We start from the raw sequence: 24,673 nt of genomic DNA on the forward strand, positions 1-24,673 counted from the left end.
TATTATGAGTTTACCATCCTTTAATTTTGGAAATTTACCTTAAGTATGTTCCTAATTGAATTTTCTTGTTTTATTTCCTTATTTTATCTTGTGTAGGCGTTTTAACTCCTAAATAATATTGCTAAGTTTCTTATATATTTACTTCGCGTCTTACTCCTTTATGTGACCACAAGTTTATCTGGAACATAATAAATATATATAAAAATTTATTTCTCCACAACATCTGTCACAAATACTCACCGTTTCCTATATAGGCAGGGCTTCAATGACATTGCCGGTAGATTAGCCACCTTACCAACATTACGTACTTTTTTAAATTGAAAAAAGTAGAAAACCTTTTGTCCCACATCCTGTTTAACTAACTGGAATCCGAAAGAGTCCAGCTTTCTCACAAAGTCCTTGACATTATCGAAACGTGTCTGTATCTCGGCCACATACATCTGGCCATCTACTTTTAAAACTCGATTTGCTTCCAGTAGATAATCACTTAGATTGGTGCCCATTAGTGACAAACAATAGACTGCCACATCCAAGGTATGTGTAGTTAGGGGAGTATTGGCCATGTCACAAGCAATGATATCATCGCGACAGCTAACCAAATCCATGGAGTATACCTTGTGCGGTACAGATTTAGCCAACATGCCCTCACCACAACCAAAGTCTCCAATTTCCAAAGATTTGGGAAGTTTCTTTATCATTTTTATAATACGATTCAAGGGGTTCAGAGGCCATTTCTCCACTTGATGACGATAGCCATCATGATAGGCTTTAAAAGCTTCAGGATCAGATTTGAACAGCTGCTCAGCTTTTCTACTGTTCATTGTGTACAACTGTTCGTTGATAAAACGAAATCTTCCTCCCATAAGTTGTTCCTTGAGCTTAGCCTGAAAAGAGTTTATACCACTGCCAGCGGCGCTTGTTGTTGGTGTATCATCATCATCATCATGGGTTTTGCTCAAAGACTCTTTAACAGCCTGCCTCAAAGCGGGAGTTGCTTTTAATTGATTTTGTTGTTGTTGCTTTTGCTTCTTAGTTTTCTTCTTGACCACCTTACCATCTTTAACAGTCTTGATGGCATTCATGGTTTCATCCCCATCATCTTCCATTGGTGGCGGTGCCAATGGGCCTTTGCCGGAAAATCCATTGTCAGACGCAGGTTTTTTATTTTTCTTCTTCTTGTTTTTCTTAGATTTAGCGCTGACATCCTTTTGAGCTGTTGCCTTAAATTTTAAGGCATCAGCATTTTTCCCAAAGGAACTTGGAACGAAGAACTTCATGCTGCTGGTGTGGTTTTCCACTGATGGTGGTTTTCTTCTTCTTGTTTTTTCTTCTATTTTATGAAAGTAAACAATACAGCATGTTAAGCGTATCTACACAGCAATGTACAAACGGCCAAACATCTGATTGTATAAAACGCATAGAGTAAAAACGGCCAAGGCCGTAATAACATCTAAGCTGTTATGAATACATTATTTTAAACAACATTTGAACTTCAAATGAAATGAATGTACAGAATTGCTATAATGAATGCAATCATTTAAATGCTATCAATCTTACAGCAGATATTTGCAATCTCCTATTTACAAAACTCTCCCAATGGTCTTCGCTTTCAAACTCTCACTTACTGAAAAACCAGTGGCTTTCCGCAAAAGTTTGTGCAAAATTTTGATTACGCTAACACTCTTATTACTGATTGCTGCATATTTTTGTCATATCTTCTAAATTACCTTAAATATGTGCTAGAAAACCAAATTCGTTAACAGGGGGCTTACCCCCATGATAAATTAATGATAACTAACACGAACTTTATTTTTTCGACGTTTTTTCTAAGAACAAAAAAATGTAAATTCCTATGAAATTTTTCATACAGACGAAATTTCTATATAATTTTTTCTAAAAACAAAATATTAAAGAAATTTTTCTTAAAAACAAAATTTCTATAATTTTTTTTTCTAAATACAAAATTTCATAGATTTTTTTTTAAAACAATATTTCAAAGAAATTTTCTTCAAAAGTTGAACTTTAAATAAATTTTCTCAAAAAATAAAATTCAAATAAATACTTCTTCAACGAAAAAATTTCGACAAAAATTTTCATTAAATGTTCTTTAAAGACAACATTTGTATAACATTTTTTCAAAGACAAATTTTATGGAAGTTTTCTGTTAAGTCAAAATGTCTATAAAATTTTCTAAAAAACAAAATTGCTAAGAAATGTTATTTTAGGAAAAAATTTCTATGAAATTTTCTCTAAAAAAAATGTTGTAAAATTTTCTCTAAAAGAAAAATCACCATGAATTTTTCTCTAAAAGAAAAAGTCTCCATGAATTTTTCTCTAAAAGAAAAAATATCTATAAAATATTTCCCTAGGACAAAATTTTAAATTTTCTGTAAAGACAAAATATCAACGAATTTTTTCCTGAATAGAAGGTTTCATTTAAATTTTTAATTAATCAAATTAAAAACCAAAATTTTTTAACATATATGCTCAAATGAAAAAAATCATGAATAAAATTTTCTCTAGAGCTTTTTCGCCCGAACAACTGTCTAAACGCATTAAAAAGAAAGAGGTGACGCTGAAAATGAGAATACATTTCGTAGAACTGATACTGAATTCTATGAACGAAATAGCAGCGACATGTCGCTGCGTCACTGAAAATTTTGCTTCAATTAATTGCAAATATATATAAAGCTCACGAAATGAAATTTCATTGAAAATTTCCTAAAAGATACAGTTTTATTGAAATTTTCCCCAAAGACAAAATTTCAGTGAAAAGTTCCCAAAAGATAAAATTTCAGTGAAATTTTCCCTTTAGACAGAATTTTGCTGAATTTTTCCCTAAACACAAACTAGCAGTGAAATCTTCCTTAAAAACAAAATTTCGATAAAATTTTCCTTATAGACAAAAATTGATTCAATTTTCCTTAAAGACAAAATTAGAATTTTTTCTTTTTACAAAATTGCAGTGAAATCTTTCCTAGAGACAAAATTTCAGTTCAATTTTCTCTTAAGACAAAATTTCAGTGAAATCTTCTCTAAAGACAAAATTTTAGTTCAATTTTATCTAAACACAAAATTTCAGTTCAATTTCCCCTAAAGACACAATTTCAGTTCAATTTTCTCTAAAGATAAAATTTCAGTTCAATTTTCCCTCAAGAAGAAATTTTTGAGTGAATTTTTCCCTAAAGTCAAAATTTCAGTGAAATTTTCCCTTTGGACAAAATTTGAGTGAAAATTTCCCTTAGGATAAAATTTGAGTGAAAATTTCCCTTAAGACAAAATTTCAGTGAAATATTCCCCAAAGATGAAATTTCAGTAAAATTTTCCCAAAAGACAAAATTTTAGTAAAAATTTCACTTTAGCTATAATTTCAGTGTTTTTTCCACTAAATACAAAATAGCAGTGAAATCTTCTCTAAAGACAAAAATTTCAGCAAAATTCTTCCTAAAGATAAAATTTCTATTAAGTTTTCTGTAAGGAAACATTTTGAGTAAAATCTTTCATTACGGCAAAATTTCAGTGAAATTTTCCCAAAAAAACAAAATTTGAATGAAATTTTCACTAATACAATACAAAATAGCATTAAATTTTTTCCTAAATGCAAAATAGCAGTAAAATCTTCCCTAAAGACAAAATGTCAGTGAAATTTTCCCTAAAGAAAAAAATTTCACAGAAATTTTCCATAAAGATAAAATTTCTATAAATTTTTCTCTAAAGAAAAATTTTCAGTGAAATTTTTCTAAATACAAATGTCTATGAAATTTTTCTCTAAGGACTAGATTTCTATGAAATTATCTCTGAAGACAAACTATCTATAAAAATGTCTCTGAAGACAAAATATCTGTGCAATTATCTCTGAATACCAAATTTCTATTAAATTATCCCTGAAGACAATTTTCACTTTAGACAAAAATTCTGTGAAATATACCCAAAAGACAAAATTTCCGTGAAATTTTCCTTAATGACAAAATTAATTTTCTCTAAAGCCGAAATTTCTGTGAAATTTATTCTTGAGAAAAATCAAGTCAAAATTTCAATAGAATTTTTTCCCGTGAAATTTCCCTTAAAGTCAAGTGAAATTGTGAAATTTTCCTAATTTTCCTAAAGATAAAATTTCTATAAAGTTTTCTCTAAGGAAAAAATTTCAGTAACATTTTTTTAAAAACGAAAATTCCGTGAGCTATTCCCTAAAGACAAAATCATAGTGAAATGTTCCCTAAACATCAAATTTCAATAAAATTGTCGCTTAAGACAAAATTCCAGTGAAATTTTCTCTAAAGACGAAATTGTTATTAAATTTTTTCTGAAGAAAAAATATTAGTAAAATTTTTTCTTAAGACAAAAACTCAGTGAAATTTACCCTACAAAATTTAAGTGAAATTTTCCCTTAAGACAAAACATCAATAAAATCTCGTTCAAAAACAAAATATGAATGAACATTTCGTGAAATCAAAGTAAACTGTTTGTTTCCATTTATATTTCCATATCTCAAATGGTCTAAAATAAACCACTTGCTAATAAATTGGTAAAAATTCTATGAAGATTGTTGACTCAGAGTCTAAAATGTATGACCTTCGATTTAAAACAAAAAAATTTGCTTTTGAGGCATTTCGTTGAGGTTTGGCCTTTTTTAACCATACTGTACTTTGAAAATGTTATGAATAACCAGAAATTCATTCTTTTTTTCTGAGGATATTAAATTGCTATGCCTTATCAGACAACGAGTATCGTATGATAAGCGTTTCTTTTTAGGAGATTTGAAATAATTTTGAACGATATGTAATTGAATATGATGGGAAAATAACAGAAATGCACAAAAAGCTTCCCCAGCACACATATGTATATGGCAAATGTCTATATGTACATATGGTTGTTAATATGAATGTATGGAAGCTACTTATTTTTGTATATTAAAATTTTTGAATTGTTGACTTTGTCAGATTTTCCTATGGAAGATAGGTTTCAATTGCATTTCCTTGCGCCAGAAAAAGAGGCACTACACCCAATGACCCAAAAATGCACAACCATTGCATGCGAAACGGATGGAAGTGCGAAGCATAATATTCAAATTACATTCAACGCTGGTAAAGGCGATGGTACAGTAGAACATAGATACAGTCTTCAATGCAAATAAAATTAAGCTAGAGGAAGCAATTGCAGAAGTTTTAATTTAAGTAAGGCAAGATTGATATTCAACGACAATTTTGGTATTTGCGATTCTTTAGTCTTACCCTTTACCATTGAACGTAACATACAAACTTTGTCATTTCTTTTAGACTACCTTGACATAATTATCTCTAAACCCGAAATTAAAACCAGTAAGGAAAGGCAAAAATCGGGCGGAGCCGACTATATAATACCCTACACCACCTGGTGTACGTAGTACTGTTTTTATGTAGAACTTATCTCGAAATCTAGTCAGACTTTTATTTGGATACCTATTGAAATATTAAAAAGAACCTTGTAGGATTTTCCTATGATAGACCAACAAATTTGGATTTCCACCTCCTTAAAAGGCCATATCGGATCAAAGATTATATGGGAGTTATATCGAAACCTGTGTCAATTTTGATGACACATACTGGGACATTAAAAAGAACATCTAACGCCCTTTATTGTAGAGATGTGAACAAAATTGTGGCTTTTACGGCCTTAAAAGTCCATATCGGATAAAATATATACATTGTAGCTTTATCTAAATCTGGACCGATTTTTATGAAATTTTGCACACATATGAAGACGTCAAATAAAGCAACCCGTGCCAAATTTGGTAAAGATCTGGCCAAAATTGTGGCTGCTACAGCTTTAAAACTCCATATCGGATAAAACATATATATGGGTGGTATATCTAAATTTAACGCAATTGATACTTCAAAGAAAACACTTCGTGCAAAATGTGGTAAAGATCCGACCAAAATTGTGGCTGCTATAGCCATAAAACTTCATATCGGATTAAAGTTATATATGGGAGCTATATCTAAATCTGGACCGATTTTGACGAAAATCGGTCCAGATATGAGGACGTTGAATAAAAATAAAACACTCCATGCCAAATTTTAAAAAGTTGGGACCAAAATTCTGGTTTCTACAGCCATAAAAGGCCTTTTCGGATGAAAGATATACATAGGATCTATATCTAAATTTAAATCGATTTCGTTCAAAATCGTCGTTGACAATCGGACAATAAATACGACCAGTAACTTTATCACAAGAATACATGGACAGACAGACGGACGTAGCTAAATCGAATCAGGAGGCGATTCTAAGTCGATCGATGTACTTATCAATGGGTCTATCTCTCTTCTTTTTGGGTGTTACAAACAAATACACTAAGTTATAATACCCAGTACCACAGTAGGGTTTAAAAATCCTCTAAATAAACAAACTTTTTATGAAATTTTAATAAATTAAAAAATGTATTAATTTTTCTGAAGTTTTCTTTTAAACAAAATTTTGACAGAAATTCCCCCAGAGACTGGTTTTCAATGATAAACTCTATTTTTTTTTTTAATTTTCTCTAGAAATAGAAATCTAAGTAAATTTTCCTTAAAGATAACATGGCAATAAATTTTCTCTAAAGATAAATATTCCATAAAAAACAAAAGTTTATGAAATTTTTTCGAATGATAAAATTTTAATAAAATTTTCGACAAAAAAAGGCGTTTCAATAAAATTTTCCTTTAAACAAAATTTTATTGAGATTTTCCCTGAAGAAAAAATATTGGAAAATAATTTCTCTGAAGTCAACACTTTAATTAGGTAACAATTATGGGAAATTTTTTCTAAAGACAACATTATTGTAAAATTTTCTTTAAAGACAATTTTTTACTAATATTTTCTCTTAAGACAACATTTTAATAAAAATGTCAAGGTTAGGTAGAAATTTTCCTCAAAAATTTTAATAATTTTTTTTCTAACGACAAACAACAATATTACACCGGGCACTTTAGTAAAAATTTATATATAGCTTGCCACAATTATGCTTGTCACTGTTAAACATAGTTTAAAGTCACAGCAACAATTCATATTTCAACTTGCTTACTTTTTTTGTTCGAACGGTGGTCATCTTCAAGTATTTGTGTATGTTTATACATGCATAATTATGTATGTCCAGATTGAAGAACATAACATAGTACATATAAATAAATGTATGTGAATTTCCATAATGCAGTTTCTAGCTGACATGCATTCTCATTCCATTTGGACAAATGCATTTTGGTGAATTTCTTGTCTCTATGTCCAGTATGTCTGTGTAATTATATTTCCACAAGATCAGCAAATTTTTTATTCATTATGCCGGGAACATTGTTGGTTGACCAAGGAACAAGACCATGGCTTTGACAAGAATTGCATCAAAGCTCAACGTAATCATTTCAAATTCAAAATCAGTGTTAAACAAACAGTGATTGTGTCAAGATCGTATTGCGATTTACGTCAAATAGTTTTGTGTAAGGACAAGTGAATTCAATCAAAAATACAAGCATATATATAACAAAAATTGCAACATATCCTTATAGAAGTATCACCCTTGAGGTGATCAAGTAGCAATTGTTTCTTCAGAAATATTTTCATATCGATACAACTATAGTGGCAGTATTGTTCCATGGCAATGGGTGAGTTATTTTTATATTTTAAGTTTTTTGATTTTTTCCATACTGCTTTAACGCAAATATCCGTGTATTGAAAACTTTTTGTGTAAAAAAGTTAAATTTTATCATTACCTATTTGAGCAAGGCAAATTTTCTAATTCCTGAACAATTCCTATTGATGCAAATTTTGTAATTCCTAAACAAATTGTTTCACACATTTTCTTGCTTCTTAGTAGTCGAAATGATTTGTTTTTAAAATAACTTTGTCTGGTTAATGAAGTGAAAAAAATTGAATGGAAAAACTAGTGAGTCGTGAGTTCGGTTCATTATTTCCATACATAATTGCTATCATCATTTCCATTTTACTCATATTTTGCGTGCCATGTTTTGTTACTACAGTCGAAACCGGAAAAGGGAAACTCCAAAAATTCATTGATTTGTTTTCACTTATCCATTATTTTCAGTTAAGTGTAGTTCTGATTAGTGAAATAAATTTCCAGTTAAGCGATATAAGCATAAGTGAAAGCAAATTTCTTCGTCAACGTATACTCAGTATAACTCTTTTAAAGTCAGAGACATTCATTAGCCAAACATAAAAATATAATTTTGAAAATTTTATTGTGACACGAATTTTTTCAATTCCAGATAATTTTCCATAGAAATAATTTTATCACTTATACAACTTCAGTTTCATATAAAAAACAGAACTTGGAGTGTTAAAACCCTTTTAGGTTTAGCGGTATTTTCATTTACGCGATTTTTCATTTAAGCGAATTCAATTGTATTGAATATCACCAGAATGAATGATTCTTTCCATCAAGTTTCACTGAAGCGATATTTTTCACTAAAGCATATTACAGTTAAAGGTTTCGACTGTTCTTCTAACACTCTCACAAAATGAGGTCTGAATCTCATATAAACTGATCTTTCAATCTTGATATCTCGAACACCTGAAGGTTGCAATTTTTGACCAATTTAGCTACAATGCACATTGACCTCCTTTGAAACCCATATGCCTATCCTTCCACTCCTTAATAACCTTCCACGCCTCAAATGGCCCATCAGCTTAGTTCAATTTTGACAAACTCTTTCCAACATATCTCACGAATAAATGCTTCAATGTTGTCTTCCAATGCGTCAATTGAAGGGGGCTTGTCTGTATTGACATGGGCTTTTTAACATGGCCTCACAAAATATAATTCAAAGACTTAAATAGCACGATCTAGACGACTACTTGACCAGTCCTGAACATAAAATAAAATGTTCACCGAACTGACCTCTCAATAAGTCCATTGTTACGCGTGCTGTGTGGCATGTGGCACAGTCTTATTGAAACCAAATGTGTCATGTAAGTCAAGCTCTTACATTTTGGGCAAAAAAAAAGGTAGACATAATCTCAAGGTAGCGCTCAACATTCACAGTTGCATTACGATTCGTATCATCTTCGAGGAAGTACGGTCCAATGATGCCACCAGCCCATAAACCGCAACAAACTGCGACTTTTCTGGATGCATTGGTAGCTCTTACAATGCTTCTGGCTGATCTTCACTCTAAAATCAACAATTCTGCTTATAGGCGTACCCATTGAGCCAAAAATGAGCTTCGTCTCTGAATGGAAGAAGCGCGCCATGAACTTTCTTTTTTATTATAAAATTCAATAATTTGCAAGCATTGTTCGTTTGAAGGACGATTCATGGTTAAATTATAGGCCAAACTAAAGATGTTTGACAGTGAAACGGAACACAAAAAGTGCGTTAGATGTTTAAACCAGTGTTGCCAAAAAGATAATAGCTAACAAATCACCCTTTAGATTGCGATTTTAATAACTGCTTTTGGTTCTTGCCAATTGGGTAGGGGAAGTTTCCCTGTTCTCTAGAAGACATGATTCAGGAAGCCTCCACATGGCAAGGAAAAAGGTGTAAATCCTTTACGTTAATCCTTTAATGTTGAAAACTCAAAGGGATCCAAAGGATGACTTGTCTGTGCTATACAACAGCTGTAAAACGACAACCTCTGATATATGAATTTGATACTTGCCAAATTGTTGCCTTCATTAGTGTGCTGTTAAAGATGATATCTCTTTGGTCTGACAAGTGCTGGGGACATACAAAGTGGATTACATATTCTCTGAGCTGATAATTGACAAGGAGTTCTTTCTGTACCATTATACTTAATAAAGAAGATTAGATTTAGACTATGTGACCTCATGGGCTTTGGGGTATTCTCTTAACAACTACAACTGGAATTATCAGGAGGGTTACATGATATCAAGCGGAGATCCTAGAAATTACAAATGCAAATTTGCCCATAAATATTCCTTTAAGGAACAGGGGCAAATTTCTCACATACCATTGTGTGCTTTCCGAGTTTTAGCTCAATGATAAGGGGCCTCCTCCAAACCAAATATTTGAAACGCATCCACCATTGGGGTGATATGTGTCCTGTCTTGTCTGAGGAACTGGCAATTTCATTCCTTCAAAACTCATTTAACAACCTCTTCTTTGTGTGTTGCATTTGCTTGGTCATTAAGCTCACACACTTTGTATTCGTCACAAATTCTTGCATGAATTTATCATAAAAGATGTTATTTTACCGTAAACGAAGTCCCAACGTTTGTCACAAAAAAGGTTTACTTGACGGAAATTTCGTTTATGGGTAATGAATTATTTTTTTGCTTGTAAGTTTTACGTAGACTTCGACTTGTCATTAGGTGAGTGCAATATGCTGCCCCACCAGTTCACCGGTGATGTTGGGCCAAATCGAAGATATTCCTATTAACAATTGGCTTCATCATTTATTTTCAATAATAACTTTTATGTATTTCAAATCGATGAACAAAATACATTGCACATAAAGTCCGTTTAGTTAAAGCCTAGGGTAGGGTTCTTCATTTTGGTGCGAAAATAAAAAAAGACCTAAAAATGTTTATTTTCATTGAGAGTCTACAAAAAATGCTGCTATAAGCTTTTCACTTGTAATTCAACACAACTTTAACACAGAATTAATTCAAATGTTCTCCAAAAAAAAACCGACTTCTACCATAACGCATAATTTTTATTTTAATTTTTTTTTATGCAACGGATGTACTTAAAACTAGCATATGAATATGTGCTTCCACCAAAGAAAAATGCCTGAGAAGCAAACACAACAAACCACAAGTTAAGGTAGAAATTTGAGTTTAAAAGGCATCAAATTAACAGGTGCTGACTACAAAGTTTTTTGGGGGGAAAATTATAAACACAAAAATAAAATTTAAAAATTTTTTAACTATAGTTCGCGATAAAAGTCATTTCCAAGAACTTGACATTGCTCGCCTTTTATTTCAGTAGCATAAAATTTCAAGAGCGTCCCTCAAAAGGGAACTTAAAATAAGAAGAGTAGAACAAAACGCCTCATTAGTTGCCCCCATTGAAATAAACATAGTAACCACACTTAAATCAATGATAAGATATACAAACAATTTCACATCATCTTAAAAGGCAATAACTTGCCAAGGGAACTATACTAGGTGAGCTAAAATGAAAATTGAATGTCACCTAAAGGATTGCTACGGAAAAGGCTTGAAAAAGATTTCAAAGAAAAATCCACAGAAACGGAAACTTATGCAAAAATGTGTGTAATCCTTGAGCTAAGTATTTGCATAAACACACCAAAACAAACCAAAATATTTTATGCTACCGCAAAATGCACAGATCCCAATATTTGGATCTCACAATTGTGTTGAAAAACATATTTGCACCAACACCACAAGCGTACATAATCGAATTCTATACAAACTTTTCGTTTTTATACACCCTATCGACCTTCTTCTTATCCTGACTAATTTGCATTTTCATTTTGGGCAAATAAAACTGTGATATTATTGAATTTTAGATTTTATTATATGTTTGTCCTTGGGATGGTTACAGTGGTGGCCAAAAGATCTAACATCATTCAAAATGTCATACAGAGTACAACTGCCCATCTGGAGATAGAACGCCATAGTATTCATACACATTTTGTGAACATTTCAGAAAAATCGGCTCAGATGTTCTTAAGTTTATACGTCACGAACAAACAAACAACAGTTGTATGATTTTAATACCCACCACCGAAGGATGGGGATATATTCATTTTGTCATTCCCTTTGCAACACATCGTAATATCCATTTCAGTCTGTCGAAATCACGCTACAGCCTTAGAAAATAAAGACATTGAACTGATATTTTGCAGAGATTCTTTTTTTGTCCATAAGCAGATTAAGTTTGAAGATGGGCTATATTGGATTATATCTTGATATAGCCCATCTTCAAACTGATCTGCCGATTTAAGGTCTTAGGTCCATAAAAGCCACATTTATTATCCGATTTTACTGAAATTTGGGACAGTGAGTTGTGTTAGGCCACTTGACATCCTTTTTATACCCTACACCACCACTGTGGTACAGGGTATTATAGATTTGTGCATTTGTTTGCAACGCTAAGAAGGAGAAGAGCTAGACCTATCGATAAGTATATGGATTGGCTTAGAAACACTTCCTGATTCGATTTAGCTATGTCCGTCTGTCTGTCCGTCCGTCTGTCCATGTATTCTTGTAATCAAGGTACAGGTCGCATTTGTTGTCCGATTTTCCCAAAATTTAGCATAAGACTCTTTTTTGGTTCAAGGACGAACGCTATTGAAAATCGGTCCAGATTTAGATAAAGCTCCCATATATATCTTTCATCCGATATGCTCTTTTAAACCTGTAGAAGCCACAATTTTTGTCCGATCCTTACCAAATTTAGCATGATGTGTTTCGTGTGACGTCTCAATACGATCTTTACCAAATTTGGCACGAAGTGCTTTTTGTGACGTCCTAGTATGTGTGCAAAATTTCATTAGAATCGGATTAGATTTATATATAGCTCCCATGTATATCTTTCATCCGATAAGCTGTAGTAGCCACAATTTTGGTCCCATCGTTACAAAATTGTGCAGGAGATGTTTTATATGACGTCGCACTTCATGCAAGAAATGTCATCAAAACGAACCAGATTTAGGTAAAGTTCCCATATAAATCTTTTAATCATTTCGACTTTTAAGGCTGTAGTAGCTACAATGTTGGTCCGATCTCCTATGTAAAGTCTGACTAAATTTGGATATAAGTGCTATATATTAAAAGTAATGCGTAGACTCGGTGGTGTAGGCTATAATATAGTCAGCTCCGCCAGACTTTAGCCTTTATTTACTGGTTTAATTTTGCGCAGATCGATTCAGATTTGAATATAGCTGCAATATATACCGATCTGCCGATTTAAGGTCTTGGACCCATAAATGGCGCATCTATTGTCCGATTTCGCTGAAATTTGGGACAGTGAGATGAGTTAAGCCCTTCGAAATCCTTTTTAATTTGGCTCAGATCGGTCCAGATTTGGATATTGCTGATATATAGACCGATCTCTCGATTTGAAGACTTAGCACCATAGAAGGCACATTTATTATCCGATTTTGCCGAAATTTATCACATTGACTTATGTTAGGCTTCTCGACATCTGTGTCTTATATTTGGGCACAGATGCCAAAAAGACCAATATATAGTCTACAAAATTGAACAGTGACTTGTATTTAATAGACCACTCAATGTCCGTGCCGAATTTGGTGCAAATCCGACCAAATTTCGATACAGCTGCTATGGGTGTATTAAATTTGTACTTTTCACCGGATTATGACGAAAGGTGGTTTACATATATACCCGAGGTGGTGGGTATCCAATGCCTTTTTACTTCTTGGGGGCTGTCCTAGTCCCTTTACCCTAAATTGGAATTTCTTAAGCTCAGAAAATTTCCCGATTCTATGACACTGTTCATTCATTTTCTATTCAAACTTTATTGATTTTAACTACCAAAAGATTTAGTAGATTTTTTATCTCCTGCCTTCTATTACTCTACAATCTCAAACTGGAAGATAAATGTAAAAATGTGGATTATTTGCATAATTTTGCAATGCTATACTATACGCACACACTCGCACGTATGTATGTGCATATCTCTCTGTAGATACGTTTAAAGGACACCCTTAACTACATAGTTGATGCAAGGACGATTTAAATGCAAATCAGTCAAAAATGCTGTAAAGCAAAAAAAAAAAAAAAAAAAACAAGGATATGCAAAGAGAAAAGATGGGTAACTTCAAATTGTTGGTTAATGGTGCTTTATCAACCCATCTATCTCAACATACAATTTTGAGATATCGCAATCTGCATAAATCTTAGTTTCACATTCAAAGAACGGCATTTTTAGAATATTCAGGCATGTTGCTATGAACTATGCATTTGGTGCAATTCAATATAAAAAACTTCAAGGAAGATTTCTTTAGTTTTGGGAATATCGAAAATACAACATACATACAAGATAAAGCGAAAAGAGAAAATTGCATTTTATGCAGTGTTACCACAATTTTAGAATTGTGATAATACATAATTTTGAAACTAGAAGCTAAGGAGAACTATAAAATTCATGTTTAAAATAGATACATTTGTATTTTTTTAGCTGACCTTTTTATACCCACCACCATTGGATTGGGGGCATACTTATCCAATCTTTCCGTTTGTAACACCACGTCCCACCATTTTGAGACAATCTAGTCATGTTAGTTCGACTGTCCGTCCGTCTGTCCATCCTTCCGTTTATCGAAATCATGATAGCGCTCGAACGAATGGAGATATTCGCTTAAAATATTGCACAGATACATCTTATTGATGTAGGTTGTTGTTGTTGTTGTAGCAGTGTGTTGTGTTCTATCTTTCGTCTGCTTGATTCTGTTGAATATCCAGAACCAGGAATTCTGTCACTTAGTTAGGGGTGCATCTAGAAGGATCTAGGTCTGAGTCGAGTGGGTCTGGCTGGGCAGTTAAATAGGTGAAGTGTGTCGTGTGATCCCAGGTCACAATCGAGAAGCACATCCTGCACGTTAGCATCAATCCTTGTTCTGTAGGAGTTGAGGCGGCTGCATCTGCCGGATCGTAACTGAGCCATAACTACTCTTGGTTGCTACTCAATTTCTTCAGGTGCGAACGGAGGCGGTCGTTCGCCAAGGTCTACATTCACCCGGTAGCTATTCACTGCATCTGCTATCGTGTCTGAAAGAATGTTACTTAGACCTTCTTGATATGCCGTTTAATTTAGAGGTTCCCTTGTAGCGCTGAACCTCACGCTCTAAATCATCTAGATCCACCTTAAGGCTAATGGGCGTTAAATACCTAATCACAAGATGATGATTTTGATGGTCCTTGCGATAACAGCTCAGAAGGTCTTGCTTAGACAACATGTCTTCGCCGGATAGGATCTTTGTCTCTTTGTGGAAGTGGTGCACGTGAGAATGGTGGAGACAGCCCGTCGAAACTCGAAGATCGGCATTCTAATAGATCTGAATATTATTCCACTGCATGCCACATAGCTGACTAGACCACTCTGTCGCTGCATAACTTACAAAAGATAGACCAATTGCTTTGAGCGTGGTCAACAAAGTTTCTTTGTCAGCATCTTAAATGCTGCCGGCAAGTGACTTGAGGACCTTTTTTCTACTTTTGACTTTAACGCAAATCTCTGTACCATGTGAGAAGAATATGTAAGAGCTACCAAGTATTTTGGGACACTTAATGGTCAAAACCGGCTTATGCCATGATCGTACAATAGTCCGCATAGGATGCGATTTCTAGGACGTATGGAGGGGGTGGAATGGGGGATAGGTAGAGGTTAAACAGTGCCGGAGATATCACCCCGCCTTGGGGAACTACCTGTTTCGACTTCTTACCCATAAATTCCACAAATGACTGAAGACCGAACCATAATAATTCGGTCAACAACCTGATATAGCTCCCATATCTCCCTATATTGAGCCACTGGATGTCGCAATTGTTATCCGAATTGACTGAAATTTTGTTGTTGTGACTTCCAACAACGGTGCCAAGTACGGTTCAAATAGATTGGACAGGCATACGTGTAGTTAAACAAGAATCAATCAACCATCGAAATTTTAAATGGATGGTCGTGTCCGTCAGTAAATACGAAAATAAATAAAAAGATACCATCATTATTTTAGAGTTGGTTCTTTGGGTCATTGCTAATATCCTACAAGAAAGAAAAAATCTTAAATTTTGGGCCACCTTTTTTTGTTTACAGATAATTCTTTAAATTTTTATGATTCTTGTATCAAAGCTAACTTTATATACTCGTACATGTATTAATTTGCATTTTTATTTAAAATTATTTTATTTTTAATTTTTTTTTGTTTTTTCTAGGTTTTTGGATTGTTCTTCAAGGACGTTGTGAATCAGCCACTACATCGCAGTCACGTGATTGTATGTTTGGAAGAATGAAGATGTGAGTGTCAAACACATCATCTATCTTCTGTCCATATGGATTTTATATTTCATGTGATGTGACGTAGTGGAACATTCCTGACGTTTAAAAAATCTTCAAGCTGCTTTTAGGAGCCAAATAATTAAGTCAGTTGGTAACACATTCCAAAGCGATATTGGCAAAAAACCTCATCCTATTCACATTAGAACTACGCACTGTATAACATGCAAATCGGATATAAACTGTGGCTTCGTCAACTTAAGGAGTCAATTCTGATGATCGGTTTTTATGGGAGCTATATCCGGTTATTTACTGATTCATATGGGAGCTAGATGCGATTATGGACTGATTTGTTAGTTGGAGCCACAATGAAACTCGTCATGCAAAATTGCAGTTATATCGAATAAGAATTGTGTCCTACGCTGGTCACAAGGAGCATAAACGTAAGAGTGGTTCTTATAAAGTTACATATTCTATTAAGGTTTAACGAGAATTCGGAAATGGAGAGGGTTTGGAGAGGGTCGGTCTCACCGACGCTAAGACCCTAAATATCATTTATTTGAGTCCATTATTGTCGGGATCTACAAATCCTGCTGAACGGCAGGACGTGACTCAGATACTTGAATGCATATATCAACATTAGATTCGAACTCTAGTCTCATATTATCCCGATCGAAATACCGTTTTGGGGGGTTTTATGGTCTATATGCCCGATTTGAAAGCTTTTTGAATGGGGCACTCGCCCTAGTTGCTTAACCCCAAATTGAAATAGATGATTTGTTCTTGTGTTTCCATAACGGTAGATTGATCCAACCATAACTTATGTATCGCAAAACATGGCAGCCTTCTTTTTAATTAATAATACACAAAGACCTCTAAAAAAGTTGGGCCTAAGCACTCTCAAACCTTTACTGACCTAACTTGGAATTTCTCATCCCCAAATTGGTTGTTGAATGAAAATTTAATGTAAAATTCGTTTTGCATGCCAGTGCGGAACACGATCGCAGCAGATGTTCTGTAGTTTCCTCCTCCTTGAAGCACTATATAGATTCTTTTCCATTTCAGATTTAAAATATTTAGCTTGTATGATGCTAGTTAGTTCCTACTCTTGCAAGCTCGTTTGCTCTACAATTGCCTGAGATATCTATGTAGCCCGGCACCCATAACAGGTGATTTTATACCCTTCAGAAAGTCAGCCAGGTTAAAGGTAGTCATCTTCAACACTTTATATCTCACCCTGTATTAAAGATATGGGCCAAAACCAAAATGTTGCTGGAAGCTTATGCCCTTGTATCTCACCCTGTATTTAAGATATGGGCTAACAGTATTATGTTCCTGAAAGCTTATTGCCTCTCTACGAATGTATAAACTATTTGGTATTGATTAGATCCATATACTCGTATCGGAAGTTGTTGATTTATTCCACTCTCTGGTCGCTTGGACCAATGTGCGTTTAAATTTGAGAATCCTTTACGCTTTTATCCTCTAAGGTAAGATATTTTTAGGTTCGATGTACATACATAAGATTATTGTTATACTACACAATTACAACTAATGCATTTGTAAATATATATTAACAGAGTATGAGTAAACCACACATACATACCACCAACAACATCCATCATAAATAAGTTTCTGCTTTTGTATTACAAGGATGGAAACAACCTTGGGTTATCCTAAAAATAAAACTTCAGGTTTTTTTCTCATTGTTTTGTGGAACCCTAAACAGCTCGTGGGGTTTTTGTTTGAGCCGCGCAAACAAAGGCCTCCCCACGGGAACATTGTATGTAAACATGGTTATGGACCATTTTAGCTGTACCATCAGTCAATTGAATTCATCAGCGGACTCCCAACCAATGTCCCCTATTTTTGCCGGGGCAATGACAAACACATTCATATTCGTTAATGCCATGCCATGGTAGACCAAAAAAGAAGACAAAACGGAGCAACTTCGAATGTGTGGAGCATGTGATGTGATGCGAACCGTTTGTTTCTCGGTTGACGGTTGATAAATTATGTTGAGCCAAAAGATTGTGCCACTGCTTGTGGTAAAGTATCAATATGTGGTAGTACCAGCACAATTGGGATGGTGAACATGAAATCCCAGGACATGAACAGTATTTTAAAAAAAATCATAATATGAATTGGTACAATTATCATTTATGAAGGTTTATTAAAACATTATAGTGTTTGAACAAGTAAGAAGACATTAAGTTCCGCCAGGCCGAACTTTGGATACGGGTCTATATGTTAATCATCTTTCGTCATAATCCATTGAAAAATGCATCATTTTTGAACCCATAACAGCAATATAGAAATACGTTCCGATTTGAACAAAACACGGCACGGACGTCGAGGGGTCTAATAAATACAACTCACTACCTGCTTTTATGTGTTTGGTGTATATGGCAGCTATATCCAAATAAAATCCCATCTTAACCGTACTCGGTATGAATATCAAAGAGCCCAACATAGCTCGCTAAGTCGAATTTTATCAAAATTGGTTGATAAATGCGCCTTTTATGGGCCCAAGACCCAACCTATATCCAAATATCCGTTGAAAAATGTATCATTTATAAACCCATAGCAGCTATGTCGAAATATGTTCCGATTTGGACAAAACTCGGCATGGACGTCGAAGGGTCTAATAAATACAACTTACTTTTCAAGTTGCTAAACGAGCATTTTTACATACGGATGTCGAAAAGCCTAACATAGGGCACTGAGCCAGATTTCAGCGAACTTGGGGAATAAACTCTGCTTTATGGGTCTAAAGACTAAACCCGGTGATAGGCAGCTATATCCAAATATAGCCCCATCTTGACCGTACACGTTGCGAATGTTGAGGAGCCCAATATAGCCCACTATGTCACATTTCATCTAAATTGGTTAATAAATGCCCCTTTTATGGGCCCAAGACCCAATCTATATACACATATGGAAAAATCGTGGCCATATTGAACACGGATATCGAATAGCCTACCCAGCTCACTGTGCCAACTTTATGCGAAATCGGGTATTTAATGCGCCTTTGATGGGCTGATCGGGAGAACGGTATATATAAAAGCAATATCCAAATATAGACCGATCTGAAGCATATATGGCAGGGATGTTGAAAAGCCTAGCATAGGTCCTTGTGCCAAATTTCAGTGAAATCGGATAACACATGTGCTTTTTATGGGCCTAAAATTTTAAATCAGGAGATCGGTCTATACGACAGCTTTATCCAAATATAGTCCGATCTTGACCATACTCGGCACAAATGTTGAGCAGCCTAACGCAAGACATTACGCCAAATTTCAGCTCAATTGGATATACATATGGCTTTAATGGGCTTTAGATCTTAAATCGGCAGATCGGTCTATATAGTGGCTATGTCAAGATATAGTCCGATATAGGCTATCTTGAAATTTGACAAAAGACAGGGGCCACCGTAGTGCTGAGGTAAGCATGTCCACCTTCGAGGCTGAAAGCCTGGGTTCGAATCATGGCGTGAACATCAGAAAACATTTTTATTTATTTCTCTTTTGAGACGTGCTCAGGAAAGCCAGAGATTGCAACACACGAACCACTATGGGACGCGTTTCGTCTTTGGTTAGAGGACTTTTTAAACATATTAGGTGTGAAGACTTCAAAGGCCGTGCGATGGTATGTTGTATTTGAATCGTATTTATTGCTAAAACGCCTCTAAGATACAAGTACCACATTAACCACGCGCGACAACCCTGTATATTAACTGTTTGCCAATGCATGTCTTTTCGTGTAATGACAGATTTTTTGTCTGCCATAATTACACTACTTCCATGGTGCACATGATTCTGTGCATTTGTTGGAGGTTGTATTGATGACTTCGAACGCTAGACAACGGTAACGGCTCTCGCTGTTGCTCCGTGTGCCCAGGTTTGAATCAGAAAAAATTTTCAGCTGTGGTTATCCCCTTCTAATGCTGGCGACATTTGTGAGATGCTTTGCCATGTAAAAATTTCTCCCCAAAGAGGTGTCGCTTTGCAGTACGCCATTCGGACTCGGCTATAAAGAGGAGGCCCCCTATCATTGAGCTTAAAATTGAATCGGACGGCACTCATTGAAATTTGCAATTTGCATTGACAAAAGAATAATCTGTTCAAAGTTTCAGTTAATTATCTCAATTTTTAAAGATTGTTGTTAATTTCAACAGACATAGGGACGGACGGACGAACTTGGCATCTTTTATTTTTATCATCTTTCGGTGGTGGGTATACAAATGTAAGGAATGGTAATAGACCAGTGGAGCCGCTAATCGTATAATTTGATAAGCAAACTAAAAAAATGTTTGTGGAAGTGATGTAAAAGGTTAATTTGTAGTGGCAGTCACAATTAAAACTCAGGGAGGCCTAGAGAGTATGAGGAATGACATACCAACACATCAAAGGATCTCAACTTAAAATCGAACAAGACGTCAGTCCATAGACATTCGCATAAAATATGATGCAATTGCGGCTAAAAGACTTAGAGCGTTAGGATACAGCATTAGACTGACATTTTTTACTTCATCTGTTTCCTATCCCACTGTGCGTCTTCAAACAAAATATACAGGGAATATATTTAGCTGATTTTACTTGCTAACTTATATACATTCCACACATTTCACATAAAGCAGTGGATGCATACAGTTACAGTTGGTGGATACAACATGTGGCCACATGGCTAATGATAATCACTACATGGGGCTGATTATGAACTGGCCACAATGCTGCCAAATGATGTGGACAATGATAACGATAATGATGTCGATGGTGGCGATCATTATCATGAAACACCGCGTAGTTCTCTTTTCGCATAACGAATTGGCCTTCGTTGGAGTGCCTTTCGTTGCACTATGGAACGAATAAATGGTTTCGGAGGCAACACTTAAAAATGATTATTCCAAACTAACAATGTTTTTTACCTCCATAATTGAGTATTTAAGCAAGTTATGGAAGAACACCTTTCAAATGCAAATTTGTCCATAAACATTGCATTAAGGAACAGGGGTAAAATTCTCTCAAATCACTGAGTGCTGTCCGATTCAAGTTTAAGCTCAATGATAAGGGGCATTGAGCTTATAGACTTCCTTTTTATAGCTGAATTCGAACGGCGAGCCGCAGTGCGGCACCTCTTTGGGGAGAAGTTTTTACATGGTATGGAACCTCGTAAATGTCGCCGGCATTAAGAGGGGATAACTACCGTTGAAAATTTTGTTCTGATGTTCTCGCCAGGATTGGAACCCAAGCGTTCAGCGTCATAGGCGGACATGCTAACCTTTGCGCTACGCTGATCTCCATAAACACCTTACCTATGAAAAAATCTAAAGGTTGTACCAAATGTTGGCCAAACTATAGAATGATTGTAAATCAAAATTCTATGTTTGTTGTTGTTCCAACCTGGCTGTTCGGACCGAGCAACAACAAAAAGAGATAATAAATAAACATTCATAAACATTAAATTGATATTAAAATTTTTGATTAAACGAATAATAAAAAACTGTAAATTTTTACTCCAAACCTAGAATGTCCGTAACTTCTTTATTAGGCATCAGACAGAAAAAAGGATGATAATTCATAGAGGCAAAAAAAAAAAAATAAAATTTGTGGCAACAGTCCGTCAATAGTAATTTATTTACAAATCAACTTTTTACTTTTGAAACTAGTCATTGGGCCCATTGTGCCATGTAGGAGTAAAGGTGGTAGCACATCTACCATAGTCCACAATTTTTATGCAATTCCATGGAAGACCAATCGACCAAATGAGCAAACAGCATGCAGCATACATCAGCCATCTAAATATATAACCAATGTTCAATACTCACGGGAAATTAAAGCACGGTTTATAAGTATCCTTGTCTACATCGATGTTGTGATACGTCGACCTGTCTGAGGTGGTTTTTGTGTAAATATTTTTGTTTTTGCCACAGTTTAAACAGCTGTGTTAGCTTAAAGGGGAAAGTAAAATTTCTTAATAATGTTGCATGCCTTACATACAATCATACTAGTATATTATATTAGCAACACGTACTAAACTTTGGCGTATGGTGCATATTCTTAATGCCACAGAATGTTTGATTAGATAAATGGTTGTTGTAAAAGCCAGGACACTATACCATAGCAAACTTACTTATATGGTTGTGTGGGAAGCCATTTCGTTGCATCCTTGGGTTGGAGTTGCTTGAGATTGTTAATTTGATGCATGCCTAGGCTTCTTCATCTTTTCTTTGTACTTTCATGCTATTATCGAGGGTTGATCTGCAATTTAGAAAGAAGTGAAAATCAATATTATAAGAATAGGGAACTACTTTCTCCATATTTCTTCAATGCCGCAAAGTGCTAGAATGTATTGTGGCAACGCCTCAGTATATAACACATCGCTACAACAACAACAACATAGTCCAATCTTGACCATACTATGTGAGAATGTCAAGGGTCCTTATACAACTCATTGAGCTAAAGTTCAGAGAAATGCACCGTTTAAAGGCTCAAGACCGTAAGTAGTGACATCGGTATGTAGACAAATGTATCCACATATAGCCCGATTATTACCATACTCCATACGAGAACTTAACGCAACACCTGGTTCCAAATTTCAGCGAAATCGGATAACAAAAGGCTTTTATAAAGGCAAATGGGAGGATCACCTTGTGAGGGAACTCAGAGGCTAACGACCAAGTTGAGTCAGTTCTAATCTTTATTTATGCTAACAATCATACAATATGTTGCAGAGATACCAATAACCCTCCCTTTGGTTTTTCAAGCTCGTAGAACTTCAACTGTTGGGAAGAGCTCACTGTTCTCCCATAAGTATCGGAGAAATATATTATCCAAAAGGGTTATAAAGGGTGATTTTTTTGAGGTTAGGATTTTCATGCATTAGTATTTGACAGATCACGTGGGATTTCAGACATGGTCTCAAAGAGAAAGATGCTCAGTATGCTTTGACATTTCATCATGAATAGACTTACTAACGAGCAACGCTTGCAAATCATTGAATTTTATTACCAAAATCAGTGTTCGGTTCGAAATGTGTTCATTCACCGTTCAGCGATGAGGCTCATTTCTGGTTGAATGGCTACGTAAATAAGCAAAATTGCCGCATTTGGAGTGAAGAGCAACCAGAAGCCGTTCAAGAACTGCCCATGCATCCCGAAAAATGCACTGTTTGGTGTGGTTTGTACGCTGGTGGAATCATTGGACCGTGTTTTTTCAAAGATGCTGTTGGACGCAACGTTATGGTGAATGAACACATTTCGAACTGAACACTGATTTTGGTAATAAAATTCAATGATTTGCAAGCGTTGCTCGTTAGTAAGTCTATTCATGATGAAATGTCAAAGCATACTGAGCATCTTTCTCTTTGACACCATGTCTGAAATCCCACGTGATCTGTCAAATACTAATGCATGAAAATCCTAACCTCAAAAAAATCACCCTTTACAATATTTTCGAATCCAAAATGCCACAATCTGAAAAAGGTTTTATAGGGTCCTAAAAGACAAATTTGTCAACATTTAAAATCTAAGGAATATTAAGGCGGATATGGAATAAGCTGTACTTACCTTGGTGATATGCTTAGAAGCAGCTTTTAAAGTATCATCCCCACAAATCCGCTCAAAAAAGAACTTCTCTCTAATTTGCATATCCAAACTGTTTTCAATGGAAGTTACCAAAGCTCATCCTGTCAGCCGTTCAGTGATAAGCTTAAGGAGTACAAACAAGTAACAAGTAAACGCGTGTTAAGTTCGGCTGGGCCGAATATTGGAATAATGGATCGCGTTTGCATGGCTTCTTTCATTACAAGCAGAAGCTAAAGATATATAGATCATATCAAGAAATTCCCATGGATATTTATGAGAGAATTACTTTCTAAATGTGCTCAAGATCTCAATTCGAGAGATTAGTTTCTATGGGATTTATATATTGTTACGGACCGATTGGGATCATACTTGAAATAGACCTTGAGGTCACGAAATTTTATCAGAAGCTCTCAAAGAAATTTTATCAGACGCTCAAGAAATATACTTGGCAGACAATCGGAATAAGATAAGAATTGCTCCTTTAAGAGGCTCAAGAAGTTAAATCGGGTGATCAGTTTATATGGGTGCTATATCAGCTTATGGCCCAATTCGGATCTTGCCAATTGCAAACTTTGTCAATGAACATTCCACTAAGGAACAGGGACTTGTAAACATTTTTCCCATAGAGGTGTCGCATGGTGGGATGCCGTTGGGACTGGGCTATAAAAGGAAGTCCTTGATCATTGAGCTTAAACTAGAATCGAACTGCACTCATTAATATGTGAGAAGTTTGGCCCTGTTCTTTAATGAAATGTCTTTGGGCAAATTGTTGATTACTTCCTTATACCTTTCTTTGGACTTGGAGTGTACTTTGGGAGTGAGGTGGCCACCCAGATAATTGGTCCTTAAAGTAAATATAAGTTTCGTGCTATACTCTCAAATCCTTTTTATGAGACCCATATTACCATAATTGGTAAATAAGTCCTGTTTAATTAGAGCCCTATATTGTCGTTATAGGTCTATACATTCATTTGAAGGGTAGTGATTTTTGGGGGATGGGATGGTGCCTCAGAGATGTCGCCTAAATATGAATGTCAAATTCGTGTTCTTCTCCCAAATACCTTTCATTTAAGCCATGCTCCATAAACATGTACGGTTTGGAGGAAGTTTTGGGTCTGGGACTGGCACTCCGCCACTTTGTCCTAAAAATAGGTATCAAATTCGTGCTTCACTCCCAG

The 24,673-nt window shown here is 35.0% G+C and overlaps 1 protein-coding gene across 1 annotated transcript; it reads right to left on the minus strand.

Moving 5' to 3' along the window:
* Positions 1-44: 44 nt before the first annotated feature.
* LOC106088185 (ribosomal RNA-processing protein 8) lies at positions 45-22,116 on the minus strand. Its single transcript, XM_013253574.2, has 4 exons — positions 22,043-22,116; positions 1,391-1,455; positions 241-1,330; positions 45-178 (listed from the first exon to the last, which is right to left on the minus strand). The coding sequence occupies exons 1-4, from the start codon at positions 22,114-22,116 to the stop codon at positions 175-177; spliced, it is 1,233 nt and encodes a 410-aa protein (XP_013109028.2). The 3' UTR covers positions 45-174.
* Between the last annotated feature and the right edge of the window lie 2,557 nt (positions 22,117-24,673).

The sequence above is a fragment of the Stomoxys calcitrans genome, chromosome 5, assembly GCF_963082655.1.
Source record: "Stomoxys calcitrans chromosome 5, idStoCalc2.1, whole genome shotgun sequence".
In the NCBI taxonomy this organism is placed as follows: Eukaryota; Metazoa; Arthropoda; class Insecta; order Diptera; family Muscidae; genus Stomoxys; species Stomoxys calcitrans.

What these genes read in the sequence shown, in the direction of transcription:
- LOC106088185 (XM_013253574.2), bottom strand. Translation starts at nt 22,116, where the DNA reads ATGCATCAAATTAACAATCTCAAGCAACTCCAACCCAAGGATGCAACG. An exon ending in CTTCCCACACAACCATATAA is followed by an intron (nt 1,456 to 22,042) that starts GTAAGTTTGCTA and finishes TATTCATAACAG; the next exon opens with CTTAGATGTTATTACGGCCT. An exon ending in ATACAATCAGATGTTTGGCC is followed by an intron (nt 1,331 to 1,390) that starts GTTTGTACATTG and finishes TTCATAAAATAG; the next exon opens with AAGAAAAAACAAGAAGAAGA.